This window comes from Schistocerca cancellata, chromosome 8, assembly GCF_023864275.1.
Source record: "Schistocerca cancellata isolate TAMUIC-IGC-003103 chromosome 8, iqSchCanc2.1, whole genome shotgun sequence".
NCBI lineage: Eukaryota > Metazoa > Arthropoda > Insecta > Orthoptera > Acrididae > Schistocerca > Schistocerca cancellata.
Genome location: NC_064633.1, coordinates 580108595 through 580124810, shown reverse-complemented (window position 1 = coordinate 580124810; position 16216 = coordinate 580108595). Strand labels below are relative to the sequence as shown.

The 16216-nt window shown below is 41.2% G+C and overlaps 1 protein-coding gene across 2 annotated transcripts in view; it reads left to right on the top strand.

Annotated features, from left to right (window-relative positions):
- Nucleotides 1-16216, top strand: part of LOC126094482 (uncharacterized) — a 110429-nt gene that overhangs the window by 57507 nt on the left and 36706 nt on the right. The window contains exon 5 of one of the 2 annotated variants that reach the window (XM_049908878.1): nucleotides 235-781. In XM_049908878.1, the coding sequence (XP_049764835.1) occupies nucleotides 235-781 (547 nt within the window). Of the gene's footprint in view, nucleotides 1-201; nucleotides 782-16216 lie in introns of both variants that reach the window. The other variant, XM_049908877.1, reaches the window with a different exon arrangement.

Sequence of the window (16216 nt, the reverse complement as noted above, 5' to 3'; positions counted from 1 at the left end):
AATTAACAGTTGTTAAGAAAGTAGTGCGGTGCATGTTGGAGTAGTTTTGAAAGATTGATAATTAATTGCTAAGAGCACGAAATTCAGGCTGTATTTAAAAAACAAATTTGCTGGCGCAATGGTTTGGTGGTGGGTAAAACAGTATCTTTTTATCATAGTTTTAACTAATGTGTATATGATGTGTATTCCTACACCGTGAAGGAGCCGACGCCAGAACGGTGTTATTTCCGGCAGGGCGACAGCTGCCACCTACACATCTTCGGCGAATCTGGGCCTGCCTAACATGCATCTGATGGGGCTCGCTGACCCTTCGCAGCACCAGATGTTGCCTCCTGCTGCATCTCCTCTGTGCTCGCCACACTACACCGTGGCCCCCCAGCCACAGCCCCAGCAGGTGCGGATCCAGCCCAAGGTGTCGTCGGCTCCCGCACAAGTAGTGCCGACACCCGTCTCTGCTTCCACTGCGAAGTACCCGCCGCCACCTCTGGTGCCGGTGAATGGGACACCAGGTCCACCGCGTTATCCTACAAACTTGTACGGTGTAGCGACGACAGGTGCCGACGTCATTGATTTATCCTCGCCTCCCCAGTCACCGAGGAGGAGTGCTCAAGTGGGTGCTACAGTGAGTGCAAGTAGGACTACACCGCAACACGCACCTGCAGTTACAACTGCTGCAGTTACTCCTGCCAGTGTGCGAGATTTATCAGATCCGAATGGCACTGCACGGAAGCTTATACAGGTGCCTGATACGAACTCATCGGGATCGCAGTCACCGTACAAGGTAAACATCCGTTTTTTTATTCTTGTGATGCTTATTATAATTGAGAACATATTACTGACATAGATATTCTTAGTGTATAAGTAAGTTTTAAATGCAAATTGTCTTTTCATATTTTCTCTGCAGCTCTTCTACCTTCACTACATAAATTATGTTTTAAGAATTGTTGCACAGCATATTGTTAAGTTTTCTAGTCAGTATTTTGAAACTATGTTTTGTTTGGCCTGGTTTAATAACCTGATACAGTAAGTCCTTAGTTTGTTGGGAGCCCTTAAAGATCGTGTTGGACTGTACTTTTATTGGATTTGGCTTGCGTTCATCTCTGAATTACTTATGACGATATTACCTATACAACAAATTTCTTTAACCACATCTTGTACAATGCATGATCGAGGAGAAATTATTCATCATTTTATGTCCTCAAACTAAGTGTTTCGTTACAGTGATGTAGATTTTTATGTTGTCATTCAAAGACTAAATAGAATCTGTTATTATTAACAAAATTATGAAATGAATAGATTGCTAATCACTGTAAAGTTGACATGTTGAGTTGCTTGTCGTGGACTTTTCATTGTTTGATTTTATTGTTATTACAATAAAGTCCATTGCTAAGAATCATCAGGTGAGTCTTATGAGTAATTTTTGGATCCGGGTCCTCGTGTTGCCCCAATTCTGTATTTATTTTCTACTTCAGTCATCATCAGTTACTTGGTGCCTAAATAGCAGAACTCATCTATTGCTTTTAATATCTCATTTCGCACTCTAATTGATTTAATCTGTACCATGTCCCTTCGTCCAGAGGCACTGATTCGGCTGGACTAACTTTCCTCCCATTCCTCATAAAAATCATCAGAGGAGCATCAGGTTGATATTTAGGCCCCCTCAGAGCTTGTTGACAAATTCAGAAGTGTGAAATGTCTTGTACACTGTCACATCTCTATTTACAATTTTGAAGGCCAGCCACTGATGCTGATACACATCACACTTCACCCATTACCGTGTGCAACAGCACCAGTATGGAAGATACTGAATGAGAACTTACAACCGAGAAAAATGAAAGGACCCTTAAGGAGTAATGTTTGGGCAGTTCCTTTGACAACTTCATTATTTATTCTCATAGAACCTGATGTCAAATCAAGACACTTAATCAACTTGAAAACAATAGCATGATAATATGTGGGTCAACAAAGCCTGTAGTTTACATTTGTTGATCATCTTATTACCACATATTAATTATTTATTTTTAAGTGCTAGAATATCATCAGTAGTAGGCTACAACCCTCTCCCACTCCTTTCTCAACTGCCACATCCTTTTTCCTTTGACACAAAAATTTTCTCTCAGTGCTTGCAAGGATTTTTCCTTCGTGGGAAGGCTATAACAGGATGCGCTAAGTCTCTTGATGCCAATTGAGGAGCTACAGGACACAGTTGTAGTGGCTTCTGGTCATAGAACGTGACAAGGACAGGGAGACTGGTGTGTTTGACCCCAAGCTTCTCCATATCGTATCCTACAATACTGTCGGTGGAGGGTGATACAGTGTTCAGTTGTTACCAATGAGCCAGCCAGGGCATGTAGACAGGGTTTACTTTTTATGTATACAAATGCTATAAATGCGCCTAAGTAAATGTGAAGGAAACCTAGGAAACTGATGTCAACCATAACTGGTATCGAATTAAGGAAACTGTAAATAGGGTGGCCTATGAAATTCCAGACGAATGAAAGACATCAGATAAGATGTGTTCAGTTGTGTGTGCCAGTAAAAAATTGAAAAGAGAAGGCTGGCTAGGAAGACGTGTCTAGAATATAGGGTGGATAGGGAGTTAGACATAAAACATCCAAAGTAAGTCTATTAACAAAGTTTCAAGAACTGGCTTTAAATTATGATTCTAGGAAAGTAGTGCAATCCCCTGTGTGTCACTCACATTGGGCTGGTGAGGATAAGATTAGTGTGGTAACCAAAACCAATTGTGGGAATGCCTTGGGCTGTGGATTGGAGCCGCCAGGCGGGGAAACCGCCGGCGGTGGAGCACGCATCACCGGGTAAACACAAGGACGAGTCGGACGACAGACAAACGACAACTGTCAACAACCGACCACAACCGACTATGACCGACACTACAAGGAAGAGATAAACAACGGAGGCTTGTAGAAACCACAACACCAAACACCAACAGTAAATCCACTCGGAACCAGAGCCAGGCAAATGTCAACAACGAGCAACGGCCAGAACGCAGTACTGCCGAGATAGAGACACAATCCAGAGTGAGTACCAGACTAACTGGACTAGGGCGGAGAGGGTCCCTATATACGAAACCAGAGGGAGCGGCTATTGGCTGCGGTCTGCACGTGGTGTAACTGTGGCGCCCTCGCTGCGCGAGAGCCGCTGCGCGGAAGTGCCGCCGCGGACGTTGAGCCCTCTATGGACTGGCCACGTCCATTTGTTCTGGCGCGTGTTTGACTTCCGCGGCAGGAGGTAATAGAATTAGAATAACTGCTACATGCAAAGAGGCATTGAAACAATCATTCTGTACGCACTCCATATGTGAATGGAGCAGGAAGAAACCCTAATAGCTGGTACTGTGGGATGTACTTTCCACCATGCACTTGACTGTGGTTTGCAGGGTATGGATGTAAACCTATATCAGAATAAGGAAGGACAGGGCAACTACACTAAGGCAGGAGGAACAGAAATATTAAGGGACTAATATAAAAGCCAAAGGGAATGTACTGAAAGTAAAGGAAGTACCAGAAATAAAACAAGCACATATTAATGACACACAGGGGAAGACAGTCACAAATAACACTGAAGTAAAAAGACAGTGATGGGTAGAGTACTTCAAACAATTGTTAAACTGTGATGGCCCCATTGAATCGCTTCCATGTGACGTACAGGACACCGTAGACAACAAAGTAGAGACCCCCAGTGAAGAAGAAACGCAACAAGTAATAAAAAACCTAAAACACCACAAGGCTTTCGGTAAAGATGAAATTGCAGGAGAGCTAATAAAGAACGGAGAACTGGCACGTGTTAAAATAGTTCCAAAGCTGCTAATGAATATTTAGGAGTATGAGAGCCTGCTTGATGACTGGAAAATGGCTGTAATCTGCCCTGTAATAAAAAAAGCAACCACCCCCTGGTAAGTGATAATTATATAGGGGTTGTAATCCTTAATGTAAGCTGCAAAACTATGTGTCTCTGTACACTAAAGAGAATGTCGCCAATTGCAGAAAGAAATGTAGGGGCTATCAGTGTAGTATCAGGAGGAAGAGATCAGCTTCTTGCACTTGTACAGATAACTGAGTAAGATTGGAAACATAACATTCTTATTCGTATAGTTTTTTTTATAGACTTATAAATTACTTCTGACAGCATACATCATCACTGTCTTGAAACAGTTTGTTTCCACAGAAGATAGTATGTCTAGCACAGTTGTGTTCAGAGGGAGCCTATGGCAGAGTGAAAAGATATAAACCCGTCTGGAATAAGACTGGGAAATAACACAATAAATCGGCTTGCATGTATGAAAGAGATTGTTCTAGTAACTGATAGCTAAGTAGACTTAAAAGTTACGACAAGTTCTTACAGGTATATTGTAAGGAAGGCAGGGTTACAAATTAATGAGGAGAAAACAGAGTACAAGGCCTTCGGCAGGATACTCAATGATAGTCCCCATTGACAGTTGATGAAGTCACTTTTAAAAGAATAGGCACATTTAAATGTAAGGGAAACACTTTCAATAAGCAGAATACAGTGGAAATTGAGATCGAGGTAATGGCTGCATCAGCAAATAAAACATATTTTTGCTTATGGGACAGTGTGAGCATTATAGCAGTTTTGAGAAGTTTTACAATTAGACTATACCACAGTGTAATTTTCCCAAGAGCTCTGTATTATTGTGAAACATTTACATTAAAGAAAGCAGGTGAACAAAAACTGCTCGCCTTCGAGAGAATGATATTAAGGTGAATATTTGGTCCCAAGAGGGCACCCAGTCACAGAAATGGAGATTGTTAAAAACATCAGGGACTGGCAGACTTGCACTCGAAAACTAATAGTGGCCAAAGCATGAAGAAAAGAAAATATTGCTGTGGGCTGGACACCTAAATAAGATGGAAGAGGAAAAGACTATTGTGAGTAGCATTCTCAGCATCTGTGGAGGGCAGAAGTGGCCATGGACAAGATGGAAGGATGACATCAACAAGGATATTTTGACGATGGGCCTGAGAGATGGAAAATCGACCATGAAAGCCAGATAGAAGAATAAATGTAGATTTGCCTTTCTTCAGTCGATATTTCTAAGATAAGTTATAGTCACAGTATTTCCTTGCCCTTCCCTGCATTTCTCTGAAACCCAAACTGTTCTCAACAGGAGTGATAAATAGTTCATTAAATTTCTTTAAGTATCAGAACCACCATTTTCAGCTAGATATGTAGAAGTGCTATTTGGCTCAATCCCCCACAAGTTCTGTATGCACGGGAAGCCTATGTTTACACCAGTGGCGGATACATATGGGGTGCAACCCCCCCCCCCCCCCCCCTTTTTCCGTGCGGGTCCACCCACGTTGCCCCCGCCAGGCAGCCTGGATGCAATTGGTTCGTTTCTTTCGTCAATCGACTCGACTGAATCGAGATATCGAGTAGTTGTACTTTCCTATGTAGCATGCGCATTCGCGTCATCGCATCTTATATGTTTCTGTCTGGCATCTGGCACATAGATATCTAACAAATACCTTTGAGAAAAGTCACAGCTATTCTAGTGGTCTCGATACGTTATTCTGTCCGGCATTTGTTTGAGAAAAATCGCGAATATTTTACTGTTTTCTTGTGCAGAGAACCTCCGATAGGTAGTATTATAAATACAGACTATTTGCCGAATAGGAAGCTAGTTTACATTCAGAAGCAGAAATATTAAAGACTGAAGAATGAATAAGTAAAAAGTTCTAGTTGTAGCAAGTGCAAGTGTGGAGATCAGTCAAGAGTGAGAGTGATCAGTTGATAGTAATTTCTCAGTAAAAATATTGTTATGAGACTCATAATATATATCCCCAGTAATTGTGACTTTCGAGAAGATTCCTAAAAATGCATTGTTACTATATAGGCCCTCTTTCTTAAACTTTGCATGTGACTTGATTATTTTTTATTGTGGTAAAAGTAAAGGTAGCTCAAGATATCTTTAGTGCCCCCTTCCTCGAGGTATTTCTCTCTCCGCCAGTGGTTTACACTGGCACTTCTTGAGTTATTCCTCATGTTTTATTGCAAGAATCAGTTATTGAAGGAGATTATTCTCCAGCGATCCATCTGGAAATTTATCTTATTGTTGGGACTTGTTATGGAAGAAGCAGCTTAAGTATCTTCTTTTTCCCCTGTTATTGGGAGTCAAAATTTTATTAATTTTAAAATTGCATGGTAGTTGGTCTTCTGATTATTGATCATTTTCTTGCTGTTTTCATGGCAAATAAATCTCTCAGGTACCAATAAACACTCCTGTTAATCTGCTATGTCAAGTCTACCTTTTAATCTTTTTAGTTCTAGCGAAGCAAACTGGTTACGTGTCCAGGGTGGTAGTAGCAATGCGTTTTTGCCCGAGAAGCAGGATGGGGAAGTAGTAACAGCATTCATTAAAATACTTTTACAAAGTGGAACACAGTCGCATTCCGCATGTCCGTTCTGTGCCCCCATGAGTGAAGTGCCCACTTGAAACATGTACAGAAACAATACAAACAGTTCATCTCTCATTGGATGCTCTCAATTCTTTGCTGGCAGCATCCGTAAAACTGCCTTCCCCGGTGATGTTGCTATTTTTGATGGCCGCGCCTGTTTAGTCGACCGCTTTTCAGCAACAGATGATAATGCCAACCCTTTGTTCAAATCTATGCCAACTGATTTTATTATGTTTTCAGTGTCTTCATCTGTCAAAGTTTCTCTCCACCAGTGGTCATGACACAAATTTTTGGAATGATACACAGTCTTTCTAGTTGTCTAATATCATACCAGTAAAAGCTAATATCAGCAATCTGACCATGTTGTCTAGTGATGTTGTGGTGTTGAAGTGTTTTGATTTGTTTGATAAAATTTTGTAAAAAAAAAAACCTATTGTAGAGTGCTCATTTTGGAAGTATGTTGTGATAGCATATTTATCAGCGCTATCAGTGAAATATTAGTTGTCTGCATTTTACTTATTGTAGTTTGGGACAGATACTGGAACCCGTTCCACTTGACATTGCATCTCCCCCCCCCCCCCCCCCCCCCCCCCCACTGTAATTTGCACACAGTTGACGTGCTTACTTGACTTTTGCTGTTCAACATCTGCTTGTGCCTTCCATCACGTTCTCTATGGGAACTATCACACCTTTCTTGTTCTAATTGTCTGTAAAGTTAGTGAAATTAACAGCATGCTGTCGAAGCTTCCTGTGAAGGTATTTTCTGTGTTTGCTTTTTTTTTTTTTTGATAATTTTTCGTGCTTGCACTATGAGGTGACAATGTGCACAGCTTTGAACTGGAGCGCAAGTGTATGTAATCACATGACCAGGTTAGTTCCCATTATGGCCAGGTAACCAGTTCACTGAGATGAGCGAGTCATGGCGGCTGAGGTGCTTGCTGTTTATTACATCCCGAAAGTGAATAGAGTGGTACTGCTAAACTTTTTTATCGTTTTTAATCTGGTGGCTATATAAGTAATAATTATTACAAGGAGACAGTATAATTTATCATTTTACATCTGCGTGAAATTCTATTGCATCGATTGGCAAATTTACATGTGTTATTACTCAGAAAGGTGATTTGGTAATCTGGCTGTAGCAGGAACTAACTGATCAGAGGTACAGTTGTGTTCCAGTTCAAAATAGCGCACTTTTTTCTCTCACAGTTGAGCGTGAAAAGTGATCACAAACTACAGTGAAAAATACCTGTGCGGCAAGCAACAACAATATGCTGTTAACATTGTTAATGTTACTGACAGTGAGAATGAGAAAGGTGTGATAATGCCAACAAAGAAGGCAGTGGGAGGTGCAAGCAAATGTTTCTGGGTAAAAGTTACGTCAGTCAGTTGTGTGCAAATTGAAGGACAGGGGACACTATGACTATTGATTGTATTATATTCTCAGTTTATTTATCCATCAGAATACCTCTTCTCCAGCATTAATCACAAACATAGACGTGATACATTTTCTTTCAAGTCTTAACAACAGTGAAAGCGTACATACAGGATTGAACACGAACTGACCGCATGGTCTAGTGGCTGGCATTTTTTTGCTAGCAGTGCCGAGGCCCAGGGTTCTGCTCCCAATGGCTACTTCAATTTTTTTGTGGTGGAAAGGTCTGGAAGTAAATCCACTCTGCCTTGTGAGGCCAACTTCAAAGCTGCTTGAATATGAAAGCAGCGAAATTAAACAATTGAAAGTCATGGATGGAATAATGACAATATCATGAAAAGGATAGATTGCTGCTCACCATATAAAAAGAGACATTGAGTCACAGACAGGCATGACAGAAAGACTGCTGTGCCTGTAAGCTTTCAGCCAAAAGGTCTTCTTCTAATGAAGTACACACACACACACACACACACACACACACACACACACACACACACAGCAATAGCGCAGTGCTGTCATCTGAAATAACATTTGTTGAAATTGCATGAAGCGATTAAAAGTTTTTGGTGCAGAGGGTCATTGTGAAAATGTTTATTCACTGAGAGATATTAACTTCCACAGTTTTTTACCGTGTCATTGGATGCATCTATTTTTTCTGAGATTGCAGTTGTATTCAGATTTGCGTTGATATTTGATGTGGGTTATTGTTGAATCAAATATCAACGCAAATTTGAGTTATTGTTGAATCCCCCCACCCCCCACCAAGAACCATGGACCTTGCCGTTGGTGGGGAGGCTTGTGTGCCTCACCGATACAGATAGCCGTACCGTAGGTGCAACCAGAACGGAGGGGTATCTGTTGAGAGGCCAGACAAACATGTGGTTCCTGAAGAGGGACAGCAGCCTTTACAGTAGTTACAGGGGCAACGGTCTGAATGATTGACTGATCTGGCCTTGTAACACTAACCAAAACGGTCTTGCTGTGCTGGCACTGCGAACGGCTGAAAGCAAGGGGAAACTACAGGACTATTACAAATGATTGAAGCAATTTCATAAATTCACTGTAGCTCCATTCATTGACATATGGTCACGACACACTACAGATACGTAGAAAAACTTGTAAAGTTTTGTTCGGCTGAAGCCGCACTTCAGGTTTCTGCCGCCAGAGCGCTCGAGAGCATAGTGAGACAAAATGGGGACAGGAGCCGAGAAAGCGTATGTCGTGCTTGAAATGCACTCACATCAGTCAGTCATAACAGTGCAACAACACTTCAGGACGAAGTTCAACAAAGATCCACCAGCTGCTAACTCCATTCGGCGATGGCATGCGCAGTTTATAGCTTCTGGATGCCTCTGTAAGGGTAAATCAACGGGTCGGCCTGCAGTGAGCGAAGAAACGGTTGAACGCGTGCGGGCAAGCTTCACGCGTAGCCCGCGGAAGTCGACGAGTAAAGCAAGCAGGGAGATAAACATACCACAGCCGACGGTTTGGAAAATATTACAGAAAAGGCTAAAGCAGAAGCCTTACCGTTTACAATTGCTACAAGCCCCGTCACCCGATGACAAAGTCAAACGCTTTGAATTTTCGGCGCGGTTGCAACAGCTCATGGAAGAGGATGCGTTAAGTGCGAAACTTGTTTTCAATGATGAAGCAACATTTTTTCTTAATGGTGAAGTGAACAGACACAATGTGCGAATCTGGGCGGTGGAGAATCCTCACGCATTCGTGCAGCAGATTCGCAATTCACCGAAAGTGAACGTGTTTTGTGCAATCTCACGGTTTAAAGTTTATGGCCCCTTTTTCTTCTGCGAAAAAAACGTTACAGGACATGTGTATCTGGACATACTGGAAAACTGGCTCATGCCACAACTGGAGACCGACAGCGCCGACTTCATCTTTTAACAGGATGGTGCTCCACCGCACTTCCATCATGATTTTCGGCATTTCTTAAACAGGAGATTGGAAAACTGATGGATCGGTCGTGGTGGAGATCATGATCAGCAATTCATGTCATGGCCTCCACGCTCTCCCGACTTAACCCCATGCGATTTCTTTCTGTGGGGTTATGTGAAAGATTCAGTATTTAAACCTCCTCTACAAAGAAACGTGCCAGAACAGCGAGCTCGCATCAACGATGCTTTCAAACTCATTGATGGGGACATGCTGCGCCGAGTGTGGGAGGAACTTGATTATCGGCTTCATGTCTGCCGAATCACTAAAGGGGCACATATCGAACATTTGTGAATGCCTAAAAAAACTTTGTGAGTTTTTGTATGTGTGTGCAAAGCATGGTGAAAATATCTCAAATAATAAAGTTATTGTAGAGCTGTGAAATCGCTTCAATCATTTGTAATAACCCTGTAGAGCCGTAATTTTTCCCGAGGGCATGCAGCTTTACTGTATGGTTAAATGATGATGGCGTCCTCGTGGGTAAAATATTCCGGAGGTAAAATAATCCCCCATTCGGATCTCTGGGCGGGGACTACTCAGGAAGACGTCGTTATCAGGAGAAAGAAAACTGGCATTCTATGGCTCGGAGTGTGGATTGTCAGATACCTTAATTGAGCAGGTGGGTTTGAAAATTTAAAAAGGGAAATGGATAGGTTAAAGTTAGATATTGTAGGAATTAGTGAAGTTCGGTGGCAGGAGGAACAAGACTTTTGGTCAGGCGAATACAGGGTTATAAATACAAAATCAAATAGGGGTAATGCAGGAGTCGGCTTAATAATGAATAAAAAAATAGGAGTGCTGGTCAACTACTACAAACAGCGTAGTGAACGCCTTTTGTAGCCAAGATATACACAAAGCCCATGCTTACTACAGTAGTACAAGTTTATATGCCAACTAGCTCTGCAGATGACGTAGAAATTGAAGAAATGTATGATTAAATAAAAGAAATTATTCAGATAGTGAAAGGAGACGAAAATTTAATAGTCATGGGTGACTGGAATTCGAGAGTAGGAAAAGGGAGAGAAGGAAACATAGTGGGTGAATATGGATTGAGGGAGAGAAATGAAAGGGGAAGCCGTCTGGTAGAATTTTGTACAGAGCACAACTTAATCATAGCTAACACTTGGTTCAAGAATCATAAAAAAAGGTTGTATCCATGGAAGAACCCTGGAGATACTAAAAGGTTTCAGATAGATTATATAATGGTATGACAGAGATTTAGGAACCAGGTTTTAAATTGTAAGACATTTCCAGGGACAGATGTGGACTCTGACCACAACCTATTGGTTGTGAACTGTAGATTAAAACTGAAGAAACTGCAAAAAGGTGGGAATTTAAAGAGATGGGACTGGTTAAACTGAAAGAACCAGAGGTTGTACAGAGTTTCAAGGAGAGCGTAAGGGAACAATTGACAGGAATGGGGGAAAGAAATACAGTAGAAGAAGAACGGGTAGCTTTGAGAGATGAAATAGTGAAGGCAGCAGAGGATCAAGTAGGTAAAAACACAAGGGCTAGTAGAAATCCTTGGGTAACAGAAGAAATATTGAATGTAATTGATGAAAGGAGAAATTATAAAAATGCAGTAAATTAAGCAGGCAAAAAGGAATACAAACGTCTCAGAAATGAGATTGACAGGAAGTGCAAAATGGCTAAGCAGGGATGGCTAGAGGACAAATGTAAGGATGTAGAGGCTTATCTCACAAGGAGTAAGATAGATACTGCCTACAGGAAAATTAGAGAGACCTTTGGAGAAGAGAGAACCACTTGCATGAACATCAAGAGCTCAGATGGAAACCCAGTTCTAAGCAAAGACAGGAAAGCAGAAAGGTGGAAGGAGTATATAGAGGGTCTATACAAGGGCGATGCACTTGAGGACAATATTATGGTAATGGAAGAGGACGTAGATGAATATGAAATAGGAGATACATTACTGCGTGAAGAGTTTGATAGACCACTGAAAGACCTAAGTCAAAACAAGGCCCCAGAAGTAGACAACATTCCATCAGAACTACTGAAGGCCTTGGGAGAGCCAGCCATGACAAAACTTTACCTTCTGGTGAGCACGATGTGTGGGACAGGCAAAATACCCTCAGACTTCAAGAATATAATAATTCCAGTCCCAAAGAAAGCAGGTGCTGACAGATGTGAAAATTACCGAACAATCAGTTTAATAAGTCACGGATGCAAAATACTAACGCGAATTCTCTACAGACGAATGGAAAAACTGGTAGAAGCCGACCTCAGGGAAGATCAGTTTGGATTCTGTAGAAATATTGGAACATGTGAGGCAATACTGACCCTATGACTTATCTTAGAAGCTAGATTAAGGAAAGGCAAACTTACGTTTCTAGCATTTGTTGACTTAGAGAAAGTTTTGACAGTGTTGACTGGAATACTCTCTTTGAAATTCTGAATGTGGCGGGGTAAAATACAGGGAGCGAAAGGCTATTTACAATTTGTACAGAAACCAGATGGCAGTTATAAGAGTCGAGGGACATGAAAGGGAAGCAGTGGTTGGGAAGGGAGTGAGACAGGGTTGTAGCCTCTCACTAATGTTATCAATCTGTATATTGAGCAAACATTGAAGGAAACAAAAGAAAAATTTGGAGTAGGTATTAAAATCCATTGAGAAGAAATAAAAACTTTGAGGTTCGCCGATGACATTGTAATTCTGTCAGAGATAGCAAAGGACTTAGAAGAGCAGTTGAACGGAATGGATAGTGTCTTGAAAGGAGGATATAAAATGAACATAAAAAAAAAGCAAAACGAGGATAATGGAATGTCGTCGAATTAAGTCGGATGATGCTGAGGGAATTAGATTAGGAAATGAGACACTTAAAGTAGTAAAGGACTTTTGCTATTTGGGGAGCAAAATAACTGATGATGGTTGAAGTAGAGAGGATATAAAATGTTGACTGGCAATGGCAAGGAAAGTGTTTCTGAAGAAGAGAAATTTGTTAAAATCGAGTATTGATTTAAGTGTCAGGAAGTCGTTTCTGGAAGTATTTGTATGGAGTATAGCCATGTATGGAAGTGAAACATGGACGATAACTAGTTTGGACAAGAAGAGAATAGAAGCTTTTGAAATGTGGTGCTACAGAAGAATGCTGAAGATTAGATGGGTAGATCATATAACTAATGAGGAGGTATTGAATAGGATTGGGGAGAAGAGAAGTTTGTGGCACAACTTGACTAGAAGAAGGGATCGGTTGGTAGGACATGTTCCGAGGCATCAAGGGATCACCAATTTGGTATTGGAGGGCAGCGTGGAGGGTAAAAATCATAGGGGGAGACCAAGAGATGAATACACTAAACAGATACAGAAGGATGTAGGTTGCAGTAGGTACTGGGAGATGAAGAATCTTGCACAGGATAGAGTAGCATGGAGAGCTGCATCAAATTAGTCTCAGGACTGAAGACCACAACAACAACAATTGTTGAATCTCAAAGTGCTGTAACTTTTACTGTTGAAGCTCAAAGTTCTGTAACTTGTCCATCTTTAAGTGTGTCTGACACTCCACCATTTCCTGGAGCATATTCTGCACAAAGGCAATACAAGCATCAGCTGTCCAAATTCCCAGCTGTTTCCAGTGATGCACTCAATGGCTCTGCACCTGAACTCGCATGTGACTGAAACGGTCAACTAGCTAGTCTGGCCACAGCACACCTATGCCCGGTAGTATTCAGCCATGCAAAAAATACACCTTACCCCATATCAATTCTAGGTGATGGATTAGCTCACCTACATAACGCATATGTTACAATTGCCGAAAATTGTAAAGTAACAAGCGGACAACAGCAAATAAAGTTGCATTGTCACTGAAGTACAGCTGTGTTGCAAAGTAGAAGAGACAAGTTATTTGTGTCTGACATTTAATTAGACAAGGCATATGGAAGCCGATTAAATCTCACTGATTTCCAGCTGTTAGTGGAGGTAGATCTACAGAACCTACAAAACTGGGCTGCCTTCCAGCATGATGTGCACTGTAGTTTTATCAGTTACACCATCAGCGTTATCTGTTTTTATTTGCCACTTACTGTATTTCTCTTTCTTGAACTTCACATGTTTATTTGTCCTCTATTACTAATTTTGCCAAACTCTAAGACTTGGAATTGTTGCTGAGCTATACACATGTGAAAATGAATCTGATCAGCTTTTAAAAAAAAAAACAAGAATATATTCATTATCTAAGTATGATCTCATTTGTGTTGCCATTGATTTTTTTTAGTACTCTGGTGCTGCTATTATCATCCCCTTCCACACCATTGTACAAGACATTTCGTTACTGTCACATTTAACTACTAGCACAGTTTAAGTTCTGTGCGGGGATAGTCTGCTTTTATTTTCAGATGGTATAATGTCGAACATCAGTAGTTCATAAACATAGGTTTTTTTAAAATAGTAGAAAATTTCCTTTGCAGTTTGTTATAGATGTTTCCATTTGTTCTGTTCTGACTTTCAAATAAAAACGGGTTTTTTGAAATGAGATGTTGCCATGAAGTGTAGGAGACTCTGGTACAGAAGATATACCTCCACAGAGCCTCTAAGGGAATAGCATGTTATGATTTCCCAAGTTTTCTCGGCATGGTAGATTCATAATGTCTGGGTTGAGTCCAGGCAGTGAATGACTCACAGCATCTCAACAGAATGGCTGGATCGGTCATAGAAATATTTTGCATGAAATGGAAATGACAGCTCGGTAGAACACCCAGAAACACACTATGGAAGTAGCCTGATGTTCCATGATATGTCCGTATACACTGAGAATCAGTAATACAATAGCCGACTACTAACATGTTTCTTCATTTTTATTAAAAGCGAGGGGTGGGCTTGGCGGGTGTTGCTTGGACTTGTGTGTTAAATTCTGTACCCACTTTACACATAGTAGACACATCACACAATTCCCTGATATTTTCATCATATCATGATGGTTTATTTGATCCAGTATTTATATTTTGTAAATTGACATGGCTTAATGGGTTCCCTCATTAAATAGAGTGTTAGATCCAATTCACCTTACCATTGTTACAATTTTGGCGGAAAATTAATCCGCTTATTCAGCACCTTCAGTTGTATAGTTGTTATGTGATATGGTTTCTAACGGATTATTTGAAGAGGTGATACAGTAGAAGCCTGATATACTATGGATTCAGATATAATGCAGTACGAAGTATGTCCCCCATATATGAACTTAACGAATGCCATTCTAGGTGGTTTTTAATAAAGAGGAGTGAAGGTATGCCACTTTCTGGACCAATTATAAAAACCAAAGCTGAAAAATTTCACTTTTATTTACTCGTACTTGCCAACCAAGATTTTAAGGCTTTCGACAGATAAGTGTTCAAGATGGAAATGTCAGCCTGGAATTTATCAAGCGACCATTGAAGGAGAAGCAGGTTCTTGTGACTGTGTATCTGCTTCACAGTTTCCTGAAATTCTATGCAAAGTACTGTATTTACCCGATTATAAGATGTGGTTTTTCCCAAATTCATCATTTGAAAAATATGAGGTCATCTTTATATTTGCACATTAAATATTGCTGCTCAGGCCAACATTTTTAGCTTGTTTATAATAGAGGGAAACATTCCACGTGGGAAAAATATATCTAAACACAAAGATTATGTGACTTACCAAATGAAAGTGCTGGCAGGTCAATAGACACACACAAACAAACACAAACTTACACACAAAATTCTAGCTTTCGCAGCCAACGGTTGCTTCATCAGGAAAGAGGGAAGGAGAGGGAAAGACGAAAGGACGTGGGTTTTAAGGGAGAGGGTAAGGAGTCATTCCAATCCCGGGAGCGGAAAGACTTACCTTAAGGGGAAAAAAGGACAGGTACACACTCGCGTGCACGCACACACATCCATCCGCACATACAGAGACGCAAGCAGACATTTGTAAAAGCAAAGAGTTTGGGCAGAGATGTCAGTTGAGGTGGAAGTACAGAGGCAAAGATGTTGTTGAAAGACAGGTGAGGTATGAGCGGTGGCAAATTGAAATTAGCGGAGATTGAGGCCTGGCGGATAACGAGAAGAGAGGATATACTGAAGGGCAAGTTCCCATCTCCGGATCTCTGACAGGTTGGTGTTAGTGGGAAGTATCCAGATAACCCGGACGGTGTAACACTGTGCCAAGATGTGCTGGCCGTGCACCAAAGCATGTTTAGCCACAGGGTGATCCTCATTACCAACAAACACTGTCTGCCTGTGTCCATTCATGTGAATGGACAGTTTGTTGCTGGTCATTCCCACATAGAAAGCTTCACAGTGTAGGCAGGTCAGTTGGTAAATCACGTGGGTGCTTTCACACGTGGCTCTGCCTTTGATCGTGTACACCTTCCGGGTTACAGGACTGGCATAGGTGTGGTGGGAGGGTGCATGGGACAGGTTT